Source organism: Dinoponera quadriceps, unplaced genomic scaffold, assembly GCF_001313825.1.
Source record: "Dinoponera quadriceps isolate SergipeBrazil2010 unplaced genomic scaffold, ASM131382v1 scaffold586, whole genome shotgun sequence".
In the NCBI taxonomy this organism is placed as follows: domain Eukaryota; kingdom Metazoa; phylum Arthropoda; class Insecta; order Hymenoptera; family Formicidae; genus Dinoponera; species Dinoponera quadriceps.
In genome coordinates this window covers 989,524-1,007,599 of record NW_014554764.1, presented here as the reverse complement: position 1 = coordinate 1,007,599, position 18,076 = coordinate 989,524, and the positions used below count along the sequence as shown (strand labels likewise).

General features: G+C 46.5%; 1 protein-coding gene across 1 annotated transcript in view; it reads right to left on the bottom strand.

Annotated features, from left to right (window-relative positions):
• Positions 1–151: 151 nt before the first annotated feature.
• Positions 152–18,076, bottom strand: part of LOC106741673 (CUGBP Elav-like family member 4) — an 81,372-nt gene continuing 63,447 nt past the window's right edge. The window contains exons 6-13 of the mRNA XM_014613908.1: positions 17,039–17,182; positions 16,106–16,235; positions 13,243–13,410; positions 11,733–11,813; positions 8,767–8,844; positions 4,407–4,565; positions 2,653–2,837; positions 152–2,457 (exon numbers count right to left, since the gene is read on the bottom strand). Of these exons, the coding sequence (XP_014469394.1) occupies positions 2,710–2,837; positions 4,407–4,565; positions 8,767–8,844; positions 11,733–11,813; positions 13,243–13,410; positions 16,106–16,235; positions 17,039–17,182 (888 nt within the window). The 3' untranslated portion in view covers positions 152–2,457; positions 2,653–2,709. The remainder of the gene's footprint in view (positions 2,458–2,652; positions 2,838–4,406; positions 4,566–8,766; positions 8,845–11,732; positions 11,814–13,242; positions 13,411–16,105; positions 16,236–17,038; positions 17,183–18,076) is intronic.

Here is an 18,076-nt window from a genome sequence, read left to right as displayed (position 1 = left end):
TATATATAAATTGTGTTGGTACTTTGGTTGATTATTTCAGCTAGATCAGAGTTTTCCTCCCCGTTCCATCGCTCGCCTACGCTATCACCTATCCTACGCGTATCTTATATATTCGTCCCCCATCCCTCCCAACCCCTCCCTCCCTCTGTTATATCTGGCATCCTTTCGCGAACGTCCGTACAAATCCTGCGTCGCCCGAGACGTTCTGCGTATCCGACCGGGCATCGCACGCGAAATGTTCAATGTTTTGTCTATCTCAGTCATAAGAATGTCGTATGAACACGCACGAATGATCGATAGGCGTATTGAATCTGCACCCAGCAACACACACACACACACACACACATACACACACTCTCTTCCTCTCTCTCTCTCTCTCTCTCTTTTTCTTTGTTGCGAAATGCGTCTTCGTCCGAATCCGGCTTATCTCGTATCGAAGTCCCGGCTAACGTCGAATAAAGCGTAAAATCATACCGAGAAATTACATTACACGGCAAATCATTCGAATAGGTATCGAAAATTCAACGTTTTATGCTGGAAACATAAAATCAAACGTAAAGAGATCCCTCGTCTCATATCGCAGCTCAAAGATAGAGATCACAAGCGTTTCTCTAGGACTTTGCGTATTATTCGATATAACTATATTACAGCTTCTTTATCTTTGGTTTTCCGCTCCTTTATCTATTCCCTCCCTCCCGTCTTCTATTTACCTTTCCTCTCCCCGATATTATCCGCGGTAACGAAAAAGCAGAGACGCGCGGCAAGATATAATAATTATACGTGTGTATATATATATATATATATATATAGCTATCATATAGATTTTTCATATAATGTGCCGTCTGAGAGCAACGTGAAAACGGAAAGAAAAATTAAGTACCGTAACTGGCGACGCTGTCATCCATCTAATGTCGCCCTCCCTCACGTTTTTCGTTTGGACAATCACAGCCTGGCTGACATTTCTCGAGCGATGCTTACCGATCGGGCGAAGTCATCCGTCGATCCGATGGATCACCGAGCCGCGGTAGCGGTCGCGAGACTTGGCGCGGACGGGGCGATCGCGGTTCCCTCCCCCTCGATGTTCGCGCAGGAACCAACAGAGTGTAGATTATACTTTCGGCCGGAAACTCGCGTGTCACTTAATCCTTAGCGATAATTACAATGATAATTGTCATAACCATAGTAGTAATAAGTGCTATTACGGGAAGGACGAGCACCGTGCGCGCGCGCACGCGGACGGCGCGCGAGTCCGAGGCTCTCTCTCGCCTCCTCGGCGAGCGGCACGCGCGCGCGCGCACGCGCGCGCGTACCTCTCTCCACTACCTGCGGTATATAAAACCTACAGCGCATCGTGTACTTGTTTAAACCTTAAACGTTACAAGGAGAACCGATATCCGGCGTGGATGTCGGATCGGCGCTGAGCCCATGTTCGTCGCGATGATTCTACACGTGTGTGTTTCCTTTCTCTCTCTTGTTCGTCTCTTCTTCTCCTTCCTCCTCATTTTTTTTGTCTTTTTTTGTCTTTTTTCTTTTAAGGTCCTCAGACATTTCGCGAGACGAGCACCCTGTATAATGTGATTGACATTTGTCGTTTTGGGAGAGAGATATATCTCGTCCGTGACGAGCCTGCCTCTAGTTCCGGCTATCTTGCACCGCCGTCGCAGTATCTCCATCGCGATGGCTACGTTCGTCTCGTGCTGATGCCTTCCTCCGGTCGATGCGACGATACACTTCTGCACACTCGCGTGTGCGGCACGGTTATAGAGCGTCGCGTTGCCGTCGGACTGACCGACTGGCAACGAACACGACGAGAGTCCTAGAAGCGCTTTTTGCCGGGATACTTCGCGATAGCTATTGTCTTCGCGGCGCGACGACGTTACCCGCGTCTGTGTGTGTGTGTGTGTGTACATATGTGGGTATGGTCGTCGTATCGGAACGACGGGCTCCGGTGCTCCAGGCGGGTCTCCCCGGGATGATCGGATCCTCGAAATGTTCTCCGCTGCACGCTCAGCGTCCGTTCGACCCTCGTCCTATAGCTCGAACGTAATCTCTCACCTGGCAGTAGGGACAGAGGCTAAACGCGGAGAGCAAAGAAACATGCAGATTCGAACGGGAGTAGATGAAGGGAACGGAAAAGCCGGTGTCTCTGTGTGTCTGTGGGTGTTCGTGTGTGTCGACGAAGGGTTCGTTATCCAAGCACCCGTTTCAGCGTGCCTCGTCCGGCTCTCTCGGATTGGGTTCAGCGCAGAACATCCTTCGCTTTCGCTTCAGCCTCTTCGCCGCCGCCGCGCACTTCAACGACGGAGCCGTTGTCCTACTGACCTCTAAATTGTTATCCTCTAATGAATTAACTAGCTAGTATACTAAGTTGTTACGATGGAGAGCGTTGTAACGGTGATTCAAACTCGTCACTCCTGATCGTCGAGCGTCCATCGAGCTCACGTTCTCGTACGACATCTGCAATTCAAAACGAACACATTACGTGAGCCTCTGGATATTGGAAGGTGACGACGATGTTGTCGCGCTTGCAAGCTCGCGGGGTCAGTATTGACGAATCGAAAATGGTGCTGATATTTTCGGATAAAAAATTGCTAGGTAATCGAGTTAAAACTCCGAGAGATGGATATGTTTTCGCGTCTGTAAGGAGCTTACTCTGTAATTTATGATGTAGGGTGCGACCCGTCCAGATTTTCTAGGCTAGGACGTGGGTTAGTATGGCCGGCTGGCGTCCTTGGGCCTTTTCAACTGGACTTTTAATCGTTTCATCCCTATTTGGAAGCCGTTCATCGCTTGGATCGCTGCTTGCGCGCTCGCCGGATTATCGAACGACACGAAACCTGAAAATACCGAACGCTGAGTCCTGTGTAACAGTCTTTCCATCCCTCAAGAAAACTCCCGTCCAGATATATATAATCTGTATGACACCCGTAGACGCGCGTGAACAAATGTTTGCTTACGCAATATAGAGTAACAAAATGGCGGTAAGAATATGTGTTCGGTGAAACTAAAGACGAGTCGTTTAAAATTAATTAAGTGCAATATATGAAATAATCCCTTTTGAACTATTTATGTTGCGAGCTACTTGTATAACGTAATAATGGACTGGCCATTTATACGAGAAGAGTAACTATATTCCGACAACGATCACTCGGCAACTACGATATAATCCGGGTGAGCCAGATTTTCTGTGGATACTAAAAAGTTCCCGCGGACTGGATATTATCCAAGTTTCGCCGGAAGGGCAGGTACACGATAACGAAGCCCTTAAACGGCAGCGTTCTCTGAAAGATCGTCACGACTTTCTCGGTTTAAGCCAATTTTGACCATTAACGTCGATCCCATTTCAGCCGTTTCGCCTGACCAAACCAAATCCTTCGTCTTCCGCCTATCCACGCTCCGCCCCGCAAATTACTTTTACTTCGGGGCCGAAGGGCACCTTGATTATTTTAACCTTTCGTCCCGCGGAAAGGGCTCATCTCGCCCGCAGGAGGAGATAAACTTCACCGAGTTCCCATCACGCGCGACATATCTCCCTCGCCAATATCGACGATCGTAATTATTCGACGGATTTCTCGTCGCCGCGTCAAAGAGTCGCCCGAAAAGAAAAATGCTTCAAAGCGTTATAACCTCTCTCTCCTCCCGCATATTTTTCCGCTGCGGGCATAATTATACGCGCGGGAGAACGAAAAAATGAACATAATCAAACGCGAACATAATGACACGTCGTTACCTTTTCCGCGAGCCTCGCCGGGGAGGCGACGAATACACGAGCGCGAATATATGAATTTGCACATAGGCGGTACGTAGACCAAGGACCGAATGGAATCGTCCAATTATCCGTATCCTCATACTCTCGGATACGATTAATCAAAGGAACGCCGGCGGCTTTTATCCCGGCATTCTCTGTTTCGGTCCCCTCTATATCTAAAAAAGAAGAGCGCGCGCGGTTTGATTTTGGTCCCATTGAAACGGCATTCATATTCAGCCTGTCCAGTCCGTCCGCTAATACGAGAGCGGGACGAATTAAATTTCCATGATTAATCCACCACTGATTGGAAACATGTAGAGTCATTTAGAGCGGCGTAGAGCGTGTGACTGATTGAAAATCATAATCACAGAAATATCGCCGCGATACTTTTTACATGGCGGCCGCGCATCAAAGTGAGAATATCTTTCAAAGCGAAAATATCATCGCCGGGCCTTTATAACGTCTCTACGTATTACCTGTCGCTGTATAATTTTCGTCGTAATTAAAATCGTACGATACGCAAGATGTGGCGACGCACGCACCCCATATCGTCGGCGCCTTGTAGCTGGGCGCCCGTCGTCCTACCTGGAGGCTGTCGTTCCCCGCACGTCGTCGCTCTGGCTCTGAAATTTGTTCGCGGGTGTGCCGCCGCACTTACCGAAGCATTTGCTCTGGTTGGTCGCCCGGTCGATGAAGACCTTGGAGGAGATGACGTTGCCAAACGGGAGGAACATCTGCATGAGTTCGCCGTCACCGAACTCCTGGGGCAGGTGGTAGATGAAGAGGTTACAGCCCTCGGGTCCTGAGATAGAGCATCCTACCATATAAATCAGAGCACATCTAAACATCTAAACTTGAAGTATAATACTCAAGTTAGAATGTTAGTTCTGGATGAGTTTTGTTCTTCGCATCATAAATGATCCAGCGCGATACGAGAGCTTCGACCCGGCTCAGCGTGGTGCGCCAAGCGGGTGTTGCTTTTTGTTCTTCTGATTCTTTTCGTCCGATTGTTTTTCATGAATGAAGATGAATCTGCGATCGACTCTCTCTTGAAACGACGAATGCCGATTTGTCTCTTTTTTTCTCTTTCTCTCTCTTTCTCTCTCTATCTATCTATCTATCTCTCTCTCTTTCTCTCTCTGTCTCTCTCGTCCGCCCGTGCGAGATGATGATGGCGAATGATTTTGTCACCCGACGAATGACGCGAGAAATGACGTGAACATGAGTCAAACGAAGAAGTTAGAAAACGGAGTGAATGGCGGAAAATGATGTGAAATGGCCGAACGTTGAGAGCAATGATTGGAATAAAAAAAATCCGTCACGAGGAGCATCATCAGCTCGTGACTACTGATAGAAATCTCCCGGTTCAAGTAACGTTGAGTATTTATACTTTCAAATATACACACACAACACTAGGACTTACAACACAATGACGGATGAGGTGATGGATACTGAAATGAGTGAATGGGTATAGAGGCGTGGTGACGATGATAGTGATGACACTGATTACGATGGTGCGATATTCCCGCATTCTCGCCAGACACGATAATCCGTCGCTTTCTTTTCTTTTCGTTCTCTCTCATCTTACATTGATATTTCAAACGGAGCGTGCCGTCACCCTGCGCGAAAACTCGTCTCTTTTAATTGCGCCTGGCTTAATTATAAAAAAAGATCAATGCGATGTAAAATTGACAGGAATCGATACACCGAAACGCGATGTAATTATCCCGAGACCTGTCAAAACCGAGGAGCTCTCACAATTACTCCACACGGTGTCTTATCCATGACGCAGTTCGTATAACTTAGTTTCCGCGCGATCATCTCGTCGCGCCTTTTCTTTCGGTGTTAAAGACATCGAGGTTTAAGTCGGCCGACGGGGAAAATCTCCCGTGGGAGGAAGGGGCGACGGAGGGGGCGAACAACGGCAGTCCAAATAAGGATTTAGCTAATTTCACTGAACTTTATAACTCCGACGTCAATTAGCGGCGATTATGACCGTAGAAACTTCTGCTCTCTTGCCCAGAGCTTCCCGACTAACGGACGCATTTAAGTAATGAGATGGCTGCCACTCAACTTTTAGGGTGCTACTCATCGCGACCCGTTCGCCCCTCTTTCTCTCGCGAAAGATCTTTCGCGGAGAGATTCTGCCGGATACGCTCGTCGAATCATCGCAAAGTATAATTGTCCATTTCAAGCCCGATTATGACTTCCAACGCGTGCTCAATGATACCGTCGCATGACTCGTTGAGCGCGTTTGCCGGTCAATAAGATTATCATCGTGAATCCGGACGAGTTTAGAAGCGACATGGGGCGAAATTTTACGGTCGGTTTTACGAGGATATTTTCATCCGATTCGGTGAAACTTTAATCGCAGTTGTCGAAAATAGCGCATTACGAAAGTTCCTTCGCAGTCGAAATTTGATCCCCGGGATGCAAAAAGGGACAAAAACTTTCCCATCTTCGAGCATTACCGGATGTTTCACCGATGACTATCGTATAAATCGCGCAACGCAAAATCCGCGACGCGATCGTTTCGCGATTTACGAGCCGGTTTCTTACGAAAGAGCGACATTCCGAATCGCGAACTTAATACCAACTTTCTCGCCAATTATGAATTAATGGCGTTGTATACTTGTTGGCGTCTCGAGAAATCTGTCCTGCGGCTTACGCAAAGAGTGACAAACTCTCTCCCTCTTGCTCGAAACGCCCCGGTAATAACTCGATCGTGGCTGTCACGCGAAACCCAAATTAGCACGAGTGTCGACGGGTTTCCGGTTCCGACTAGGGAGAGCACGGAGGGGAATTGCGGTGGACGACGAAATCACGAAGAACGAGCCATAAATTAAAGCCCGTCGCGATCGTTGATCCTGAAATTGGTTTTCGCCTCTCTAATTGGCACACACGAGGTACGTGCACGCGAATCTAATGAGAACAGCTACCCCCGTCTGCTTCTATCGAGAAGTAAACGCTGCCCGTGAAACATCAAGACGCCTAATGTCGCGCGGTCATTTCTGCACGATCCAATTCAACACACGCTTCAAGGACGAATAATCGAAACGTTATCGAACCGAATTTGTGCTTTCTTTCTCCCCCTACCTCTTTCTTTTTATTTCTCGGTAAAACGTATTAATTTTCAAGCGCGATCCCAGCTTTCTCAGCGACCCAAAAGTATGATTATCGTCGAGTCCGACAATTTGGCGAAGTTCCCCGGTGTTGCCGATCGCGAAGCGAATCTCTTGGCGATTTCTCGCCAAGTCTCTCGCATATCACCGCGGTATCGTAGCGAAGCAACAACCAACATCGGTCGAGACAGAGCGCAACACCGAGCACAGCCACTGACATCGAGTGCAACGGCGAAACACCGATGAACATCCGTTGACGTAAAGAACAGAAAGTAAAATATAAGGAAGGAGCTATCCGTACAAAATAGTCCAGTCATGAGTCAGAGAGAAGAAATGTATACGAACACCGAGAACATCGTGTATAAGACGTATAGAACACCCAGAACAACGATCAAGGAGCTTATAAAGTAACACGGAGCAAGGATAATTCGCGAAGCGACAGTCAATAGATCGATACCACTGTCATGCAATGATGACAACAACGATGTCGATCCTCTCTCGGCTTCCCTGGATCGTTTCGTCCGATATTGTGGCACGTCTAACGACACGTAACGCAAATTCCTGTCAAGGATGAAGTGGCTCTGCACACACACATCTTTCTTGGATTTTTCACCAGAAGTTTTCCGCGAGATCGGCGATATTACAAGCGCTGCTCCGTTTTTCGTCGATTCGCGCTTCCTCCCTTTACACTCGAACGCACGGAAAAAAATGTACGAGATATATGTTTTCGACCCTCCGGCTCGGACCCTATTACTCATGTAAAAATAACGCCGTGTAAGCATCAGCACGGTATAATATAACGCGATCCCTCGTCGATGTATCGATTAATTTACGTCGAGCTGATTTTTGATCGAAATCGAGTGCTCGCAGGAATGCTCGTCGGATTGATATACACTCGAAAAATGGATTTATTAATAGCCACGTACATATCCGAGAGCGGGATATACGCGTTAATAAATGCGCGAAGCTTTTCACCGGAGATAAATTCTATTAGAAATCTCTATTACCGCTGTGAAGTATCGCGTGTTCCGCTTACAATTTAATCGCGGCGCATGGGAAAACGTCAGAACCCATCGACGAGACGAAAAGATCAGGTGGAATGGGAACGGAAGAGGGTGGGCAGAGAGGAAGGACGCAGCGGTCGGAGGGAAAAGAGCAGAGGGTTGAGGCCGGATAAAACGTAGGCGGGATAGCGCTGTCGCGGTAAACTTTCCATTATCCTGCGATGTAACAACGGATCGCCGGCGGGCGTAGCGGCAAAGTAATTAAAACTTTCGTTTTATTTGCATTATCTCATTGCAAGGCGTCGTATATTCTAATAATGGCGAGTTGTTAATTGCAATTAGGCGCTGGTTCGCTCACCCCTCTTCTAACCCCGGGACTTGCCCAGTCGACTTTTTCCCTGCCTGCCTTTGGCTTCGCAAAGATGGCGTAATAAACGCGAACCAGCTCTCCCTGATATATTTGCTAGGTGAGACGGTCCCTTTGACCGATGGCGTTCTTTTATTCGGTCCGGTGGTTTTTAATTAACCGCAATTTTGGGGGGGGGGGGGATATCGCGGAAATTACTGCGAACTCTCTCTCGATGAAAAAGAAATTTGACGAAAACGGTGAAAATAGCGTGATCGATTAAACTAAGAAAGACGAGCTCGCGCGCGAAGGTGAAACGGAGCGGAACATCATTCGCGGGTAGTGCCTTCCCAGTCGCTTTATTTGCCTCGGTATGGAATTAACCGGTACGAGCCGACGGGGGAAACTCCGTCTTGCACCTCGTTGAACGCCGACGAGGGATAATTCGTGTCTGGACGTGTACGGGACGTGGATCTACAATCTCGGGTCTACAGTCGTTCGTGTTTACAGTCAACAGTTAGACGTTGATGAGCGTGTTGTACTTACCTTCCCTCTGCGTGGGCGCCACCGCGGTCATCGGCTGAGGAATAGCCTGAGGAAACTGGCCGTAGACGGCGGGGTAAGCTGCGACAATAACAAATAACAAGTACATCATGATCTGTCCACATCTAGAACTGTGCGTGCCGTCCCCCTTTTAATATTCGCCCCTCCCTCTTTCTTTCCCCGCTCCGTACACTGCGATCCGCTCGCGTCGACAGTAAGAGCCGGCGACAGCTCGCAACAACTACCCGAACGTAGGCATCGTAATTCAATGCAGCGATAGCGCATACATAATGGACGATGACAGTAATAAAAGCCGAACAGTCCAATAAACGTCAACAGATTCAACAGAAATTGCGTTGCCGTCGCTAGACAGATTACAACGGCGTAATTTATGACCCTGCGTTTCAGAAGCGCGGGCACAACGGCCATTTATTCTTGCGATTTGCCGAAGACCCGAAACGAAGCTCGAAAAGGACACGAATATCTTTGTATTATTTCCCGCGTTTGCGGGGATCCACCGTAGAGATGAATTACGCGACGGATTGTCAGGGCCTAATTTTCGACACGAGCGGAAGTGATTTCCGAGAACTAGCTTTTTTATTTATTCAGCAAAATGTAAATCCAATTGAAAATACAATTTCAGTTGAAAGGGAAAAATTTATTCGAAAATACGGGAAAATTTATCATTAAAATCGAGAACAACGCATCGTTATTAACGCGGGACGCTCGGTCGGTTTAAAAGCGAGCGGATAGGAACGGTGATGCCAGGTGACATTCATCATGGTGTTTCTGCCGACAAGGGTATTCGTCTCTCAACGTTCTCACCATTCCGCGACTTTCAACACGATACTTTTGTGCCGTCGCGAAAACGCGTTGCGAAAATCCGGTGCATGCGACATTAGCCGACATCCGATATCTCTTCAAAGCCGATTGAAGCGTCGTGTCTCATTAAAACGCGCCTTCTTGCGCTCGGAACGCAAAAGTCGTCTGTACAATCGGTACAGAATATCCCGTTGCAATTTGCGAAACTAAATATTTGAACGATTGAGAGGAGCGGAACACAAATGTTAAAACGGAAGATTTCGCTAAAGAGAGAGGACATACGATACAACGCGTAAGGTTCGGAAATTGGAGAGACATTAAAACACACAGCGTTTTGTTTAATATTATATTACGACGAATTGGAGAGAGAGGCGCCGTCGATGTAACGAGATTTTTATTACTACGAAGTTCGACTGTGTCCCCGATTAATGAGATGACGTCCATATAAGGGTCCCGCGTTCGGTGTAATGAAATTTTAATGGGACAAATTTAATTCGAAGGTCTGACGAGGTTGGTACGCGCGTTGCTACGCGATTTCATTACGCCAGTTACGAGAATTCAAGAGGAGACTCGCGCGCGGAGAATGAACAAAAATGCGCGATTGGTAAAAATTTGGAAAATATTTCGCATTGAACGAAAGCCCGCGCCGTTTTAATACGATCCGCGCGTTTGATGACGACAATTGGTTAGTCTGTAAATTCGGATCGCACGCGATAAACGCACGAATACTGGCATTATATATCGGGGTAGAAAGCAAGTACGTCGTTATTAATTATAGCTTGATAAATATTTAAAACGCTCGTGATTGATACCTGTTTGTGACGGATAGGCGAGCGTGCTCTCAGATCGGCAGAGGCGAATTTTCGCTCCGGAATTAATTATTTCCGTGCAAACATCGCTTTAATATATTCCGATTGACGTTACCCGAGGCCCCCGATGGATCAACGTTTGGCGTATGAAATAAATACGCCATCATACGTCGGCCGCGTCACGCTCAGATAGAGGTACACCGTTATTCGGGATTGCTTTTTTTCCACTCGCTGATCTCGATGGCGTGTGTGTACACTGGCCGAAAATACATAGAAAAAAATATACGGCTTTTGAATCCTCGGTAAATACGACTGGGTGCGCTTCCTCTCTCTCTCGTTCGCACGCGTTTGTTATGACTCGAATTTGTTGAATTTCCATCGAAGGGGGCCGGTGAAAAATTAATCAGCGAAGCGGGAGCGCTGATAAGTAATAACTTGCACGTTCCCTTTCGGCTCGCTTTTGGCCGGTATTTCCGACGAGATCGAGTGGCGCGCCTCGCTCGACACGCGTAAACGCGGAATTCGTTCTCATTACCGACAGTGATTGGAATGTAATAGAAGTATAGGTCCATCGAGACGTTGATTATCCGTGAAACGAGATCATCCATTTTGCCGGACGTTATTGGATCATAATTTGCGCCGATGCGCTGCACTTTGACGCAGCGGCGTCGACGGCGTCGATGGCGGATATTGGTGAACATGCACGAACGAAAGGCGGGGATGAGAGGGTAGGGTTGTATTACGTGTAAAACTACGATATAATATATGTACACGAAGTACATTTAGAAGGACACCGAAGTACATCGTAGCACCACAGCAGAAGCATTATAGAACGAAACGTTGACGCGTACACGATCATGTGTATACGCATGCGGCCATAGTTGCATGCAAACAACCAGCAACGCGATCAGCGGAATCGAATTTTTCGCAGGTAAGTGCTCCGGCGCCCGGGTAAAAGCATGTAAACGTTCATCATCGTCGGAAACACAGATCGCGATAGGCAACATCCGGCCGAGATGACGCGCGCTACGATAATACAAAGTACGAGTTTACGAAATTCTCGCAGCGATGCATCACACGTGTTCTCAGCCGCGCGATCCGTTCTTGTAATTCGATCCCGCGTTATGGGCGCGACGGTCGATATTACACGTGGCTCGCGCGAAAACTTTATTTATTTATTCGACTCGAGGTAAATCCGCGATTGACAGCCGTGAGAGCCTGTTTGGATAGGACTGGATGGGCGAGACGCGCTACAGTCATTACACGGAGGGGATGGGCGGGTAGACAGAGCACCTTTGACAAGCCGTAGGTAAAAATTGGAACTGGAGAAACACTTACCGGCCACTCCAGCATAAGCTTGCATTCCAGGATATGCGGCGGCATGCTGAAGTGCCGCCTCCCCGTTGGGCAGCCCCTGCGCTGGAATGGACAGATGGAGGGCATCTACACTTCAGTAAGCTCAGCTCTTATCGGGAAGAGGGCCTAGCCTAAAGGCCCCTGTCGCAATACCAGTAGGCCAATCGATTCTACCGGCTGTACTCGGTAATGATTATCCGAACAGCGATAAAGGTCGAGGATTAATACAAGTTCGACTATAGAAATAACCATATGTCGCCTAAGAACGTGACATTATCCCGACCGCGCGGTATGTAATGTCGCGATCTCCGTCAAGCCTTAATGATTTAACAGTGTAGGGAAAATGACGATTTGCTAACTTTTATAAACTTGTGTCAAATAATAAAACGAGTCGAGCCTCGTATTAGAGGCTTTAAATAACAGTAAATAATCGTTTGACTTCAATCTGTCAACGACAGTAGATGATATATATTTTGGATATATCGTGTGTAATTTTCTGATATTTCTTCTCATAAAAAATTACACAATTATACGGTAAATGTTTTTATTTTCCTATAAAACTCATGTACGATATATTTAAAAACACACACAATTCTAATTTCTCATATTGCAGTACTCTTTTTACACGAATGAATAAATATAGTGATCATGGGGTAAGATGATGTATCATGTGTAAATATTATATACGGATAACATTACGTATATTTTATTAAAAAAAAAATATATATATATATAATTATAAATAGTTGTTTTTTTACTCGTGTTTTTGCCTGGATTTTATTTTCTTTAAATCACATTGTCACAAATCATATTTTTTGCTAAATACATTAAATGATATTTTTATTTGTATTTTATTGTGTTGTACGAACATCATAATAACCAAATAATGTAGAAAATTTGTGAAAATTATTTTTGATACGCATAAGATGTATTTATTTTTCGTCATTTTAACCACATATGGAGGCAACATGACGGCACGTTCTCACAAAATTTAAATAAAATAAAATCCCAATTGATTGGAAATGTTTCAGTTTTTCAGCAGATGATAGGCAAGGCTTTAGCTACGCCGAAAAAGAATGACCATTATCTTATGAGAACGACGAAAAATTGACAATTCTCAAGGTCGTCACTTCACCCCTCTCCCACTACCGAGGCAATATCGAGATAACGAAATTGACTCCGTCATTGAGACGCGATTCTCGAAATTCCATGAAATTCACGTGCCGATCGTACGGCTGCGCCGTTCGAACACTGCAAGTCACGTGCGAAACTTCGGGTGGGTTTCGCCTCATTAATTTCAGGCGAACAAACGCCGTGGAGAGCGCGGCTTCTCTCCAAGGTGGTATGACGCGAGCGGGGTCGTGTACATACCACCCGCGGCTTGTACTTGGCCTGCGCGAAGTTATTTACATCCCTGAGGAATAATAAAGTCCGCCGCCGATTGGCCGGGCATTGCGCAGGGGCGGCACGCTGCGCCTGAGTTGATACTCACGTCCCGCATAAGTCTGCGGTATTCCGTTGGTGTAGACACCTGGATCCGAGCCTGCCGGCTGGCCGTTCGGCGTCTGAGCGGCCATGTTAAAATTCGGCATCGTCGGCGACGGTAACGACGGTATCGCCCCGTTCACCGGTTGCCCTGTGCCGGTACCTACGAGCAAACCTGATCAGTACACACCGAGGTTACCCTCTTGCTTTTTCAACACCGACCTCGGTCGTCCTCTGTGCGCGAAGCATTCGGGATGCTTTGCTTTATTTTTCGCTTTCCCTCCTTCTTTCTTTCTTGCCCGCCCCGCCATCCTCTGTTATTTCGTTCTCTTTCTTTCACCGTCAGATGTAATTAACAGCGGGATCGTTAATGATCCGTATGCTTCGCGCACTGTTTGAGGGGTTGGACGAACTACGGACCGTCGGGTTGTTGATTTGATCCATAGAACGGAGTTATGCCTCAAAGGACTCTGCACGCTCGCGATTTCTCCGCCCGCAACGCAACTTTCGCGCGATTTACGGAATATCAGCGCAACTTTGTGCGCGCAGCTCTCTTTTATATATATATTTTTTTTTCTATATCACGGCAAAGTTTACGCGAAAGGTCGCATTTGTCGGTAATAGTTTGTCCGCGGGCCGCGCCGTCGTCGACGATGTAATCCGGATCAGTGATCAAAGCGCGGCGCGTCGCGTTAATAACGCATTGATCTCCACCGGTGACCAACGTTTGGTATCGTGTCAATATTACATGACGTTGGTAATGAGATATAACTATGTTTAGGCAATATCTGTTATTTCCATCGTGTTGATATACGATTACGGTATAATATACACAGTCGAGAGAGCGCACACACGAAGGGGATGATGAAGGTTGGACGTGACATGCGATCCGACTGAGCGTAACTCTTTGAAAAGAATAACGTAGAGGACGCTCTTGGATGTAGGATCGAGTGTTCGCTATTGTTTCGAAATTAATGACGCGCGACGACGATGATGAGCAGCCATTGCGAACGCAGGCTGGATGCTGCGTTCTTTCCTTGGGGAAAACGTTACGACCGGCGGATAAAAGCGAGTCCCACGGCTGCGAAAGGTGGAACGGCGAAGAATCTCGATGCTACGATAACATCCGGATTGCAGTGCGCGCACAACCGACGTGCATCGGATATGACGATACGTCGTAAACTTAAACTCCCGTGACTGCACGATACGCGTTGTTGATTCGGCCGTAGTCAAACGGTTCGTATACGAGGTGAGAGATTTTTACAGCGGCTGGGTGGCGCGCGAAGCGCCGTTCGATTCGTTGTTTCGGAATATACGGGCGCGCGCTTTGTCTCGTTAAGCTTCGCGCGATACCGCGAAAACCGCGAGCCACCCCGAGCCAGCCCGAATTATTTCCTCCGAATATTTCAACGTAAAACGCTGAACGTGAAACGCGCTTTTTCTCCCCGTATTTAAACGATCGTCTTGAGGGCAGTCTCGATGAAACGTTACATTTTCACGCGATACTTCGAGAAATATGCAATCACGCTGGTCAACAAAATCACACATTTATGCGCTGAAGACGGAAAATGACAATAAACGACAATAAAGGAATTATTTTGTCATAGAAATAAATAAAGATTAATTTTTATGAATTAATAGTACGAGAGGTATGAGAATGAAATTAAAGAACATATTTTAATTATATTTCTTATTTTCACGCTGTCAGAAAAAGTAGATAGATCAACTGAATTTCTTTTAAATATCACATTATTAGAGATTTTTTTTAGGAAATAAAAAACTTCCCTACATATGTCTCATTCATAAATTATTAGAGCATCGCCGAGCGATACTAAGGTAAAAAATTAGCGTTAAAAGAGATGTTCTTGAAGACATTCCTTTTTCTCCACATCACGAAAACCTGGCTGAGAGACGCGAAAGGATTCTCAGAGACCCGCCGGTGCCACCCTGTGCAGAATTTGCGGCATCGTATCGTTCGGAAATAAAAGCACGCTGCTTCAGTAATCTTCGGTACGGAGTAAAGCGGATGGACGGCGGGGCGGGACGTGGCGTGGAGGGGAGGTTGGCGGAGAAATAAAATATTATTTCCCTATCAAACGGTATTACCTTCCGCTCGACGAGACTCGACGTATAACGGAGCCGATTTCCGCGTTTACTTTACTTTTCTATAGCACTTCGTCGGTCTCGCCCGCTTGCATCGCCCGGCGAGGCCGGGAAGAAGGATGGAATGAGAATGAGAGAGGGAGGTGTGGATGCGGAAGGGCAAGGCGTTTTCTTTGGCTTTACCTCTTCCCCTACGACGACGAGCTTTCGATAAAGTTTCGCGGTACCGGCAATATCTCCCGCTTGTGTGGGTGTGTTGGAGTCACGTTCGATGAAAATGTTGTATTGATTTACGAGTCGGTTATAAGGCAACCGACTGTACGCCTCGCGAGAACCCGGGGAAACTATAGCCGGCGCGGCGCGAGGAGATGTTTTATATCACTGAAGTCAGACGGCCTGATGGCGGATAATTCGCGCGCCCTCTCGTCCTCCTTTCCCGCAGAGAAGAGTCCGCTTTATCGGATTCGCGTGCTGTTAGTTGATTAATCCGCGGAATTGATTAATTCGGACCGAACAAATGTATTTCGCGCGCGCGGTCTCCATAAATTGTCATCGACACGACGGACGCTTTTTATGGATATTGGAGAAGCGTGTATGTTATTTAAAGGGAACATTGTAACGTTTTGCACATTTACTCGTAAAACAGAACGCGCGTATGGATGTGCTTTTGGCTGAATATTAAAACTTCTTCCTCGAGGAACAGTTCGGCGCGAGCTCTCCTTTCGCAGACGTTCACGAGCGTCTTCTTCGGCCGGGTGTAAACTTACCGGAAGTTGGCGGGACTACGGGGTTTGGCATGCCGTTCAATGCGTGCGGCAATTGTCCAGCGGCTAATGCGGTCATTGGATTGATATACGTTCCTTGTGCAGTCGCGGCTGCCATAAGCGCCGCTTGCTGCTGCAATAAGGAAAATACCTTATTCAGAACGAATGTTCTCCCTGGCATGTCTTTTTTTTTTTTACTATTGTGCGTTGGCGGAGAACACTACTTCGGGAAGGGAAAGCCGCATGATCTTGAAAAGTATCCGCACAACCAATGCTGGAAAAACTCGTATAATGAAGAAATATCATGATAGCGCAAATATGAAATACAGAATATTTTGAAAACATCTGAAGAATAAAATAATTCTTGATTTAATTCCGTTTGTTTCGCCGCCAAAAACATCGGCGGAGGGGGGTGACTTTCCTTTCAATGTTTGGCATTTTCATAACTAAAATTCAAATCAAAATTTTGTTACAGGCCATCTGAAATAAAGGCGACATTTTGTCGTTTATCTGCTAACCATCGGACTTTATTTTCGATCGCCAACGATATCTTGACATTTTTGTTAAGAAACTCAAACTGAGTGAGAGCATTCTTGAAGTGTCTCCCTGAAGAATACAGTTCGAGAAATAATTTTGAAAGATATATTTTATAACGTTAAAAATGCGTGTGTACAGAGTGAGAGTATAGCTTTTAATAGAATTCTTTTGTCACTTTTACGTGGGCTGCGATCGCGCAATGTTGGGAAAAACTGAACCGCGAGGGGTAATTGTTGAGCGGACCTCTTTGCATGCCGGCGTTAACGCGACGGGATCGAGTTTCGGCCGATCGTTTTCGAGTAACGAGGGACGAGCCATCGCAGATTGTGAGTCGCGGTAACGAGGACAACAAGGCGGTAATGCGGTAACGCGAGAGCCATTAACGGTAACACGACCCACCTGAGCGTAAGCGCTGTAAGCGCCGAACTGATTGAAGACGAAGGGGTTAAGAAGGCTCATGTTCCCGGCCATTTGCTGCATGCGTCTTAGTTGTCTCTCTTTATCAGTGTCTGCGAATTTTACCACTATGCTGGATGACGCACCCTGCAACAGATAATGCAACTTCTTCATTTTTCTCCCGCAATATCGCGATTTTTACGGCGGGTCGCCATTTTTACGACAAACGAGAAGTACGTGTACGCTTTTAACGATCCCCGCAACGAGCTGTACTTTATAGCACGTATTATAGCCAACGTGCGGGAAATTGTTTTAATCGGATTGTTATAACTATAACGAGCGACCCGGGATTTATCCGAAGGGCCATCAAATATTACTATAAACGTGTGTTCGCTAATAATACAGAGGACTTAATATGAAGAATGAAAGAATAAGTAGTTGCTAAATTAAATTTCCACGTTTCGGCGAACGAGAGACCGGAAAAAGTATATTATTATTATATTATTTAATATAGTCCAAATCCTGTTAGTTAAAATTTCATGAGATAATTGGTATTTAGCGAACGTACTTAGTGTGCGCACGTCCAAAATTTCACTTCGTAATTCGTTTCTTTTGCATAACTCTCAGTTATTAATGTTAGAGCTTATCCTAGTAGAAATATATAACATTAAAATAATATACGGCAGAGCAATCGAGTCACGTAAGAAGCGGAACGATAATCCATATGATATTTACTAAGGTAAAAGGACACAAAACGTGCGACGCAAAAGCGATTCACGGTCCTCTTGCATAAAAAAAAGACATCTCCCTTTTGAGATGCTCGCGGGGATATGTAAGGCGATGACGTTCTCACGACGTCTAAAATATAAATGGAAAGGCAACAGGTGGTCAGTGGCCATTGTGGCTGCGGAGAAAAGCTCGGCTTTCGGGTTCCCGGTGATACATTATATTCACGTCATCAATGCAAATGCTGGGCGTTCCTGAGTTTATATAACGGTTGTAATGTTACAACTCGCGTAACGAGACTTTTAGCTTCGGTCA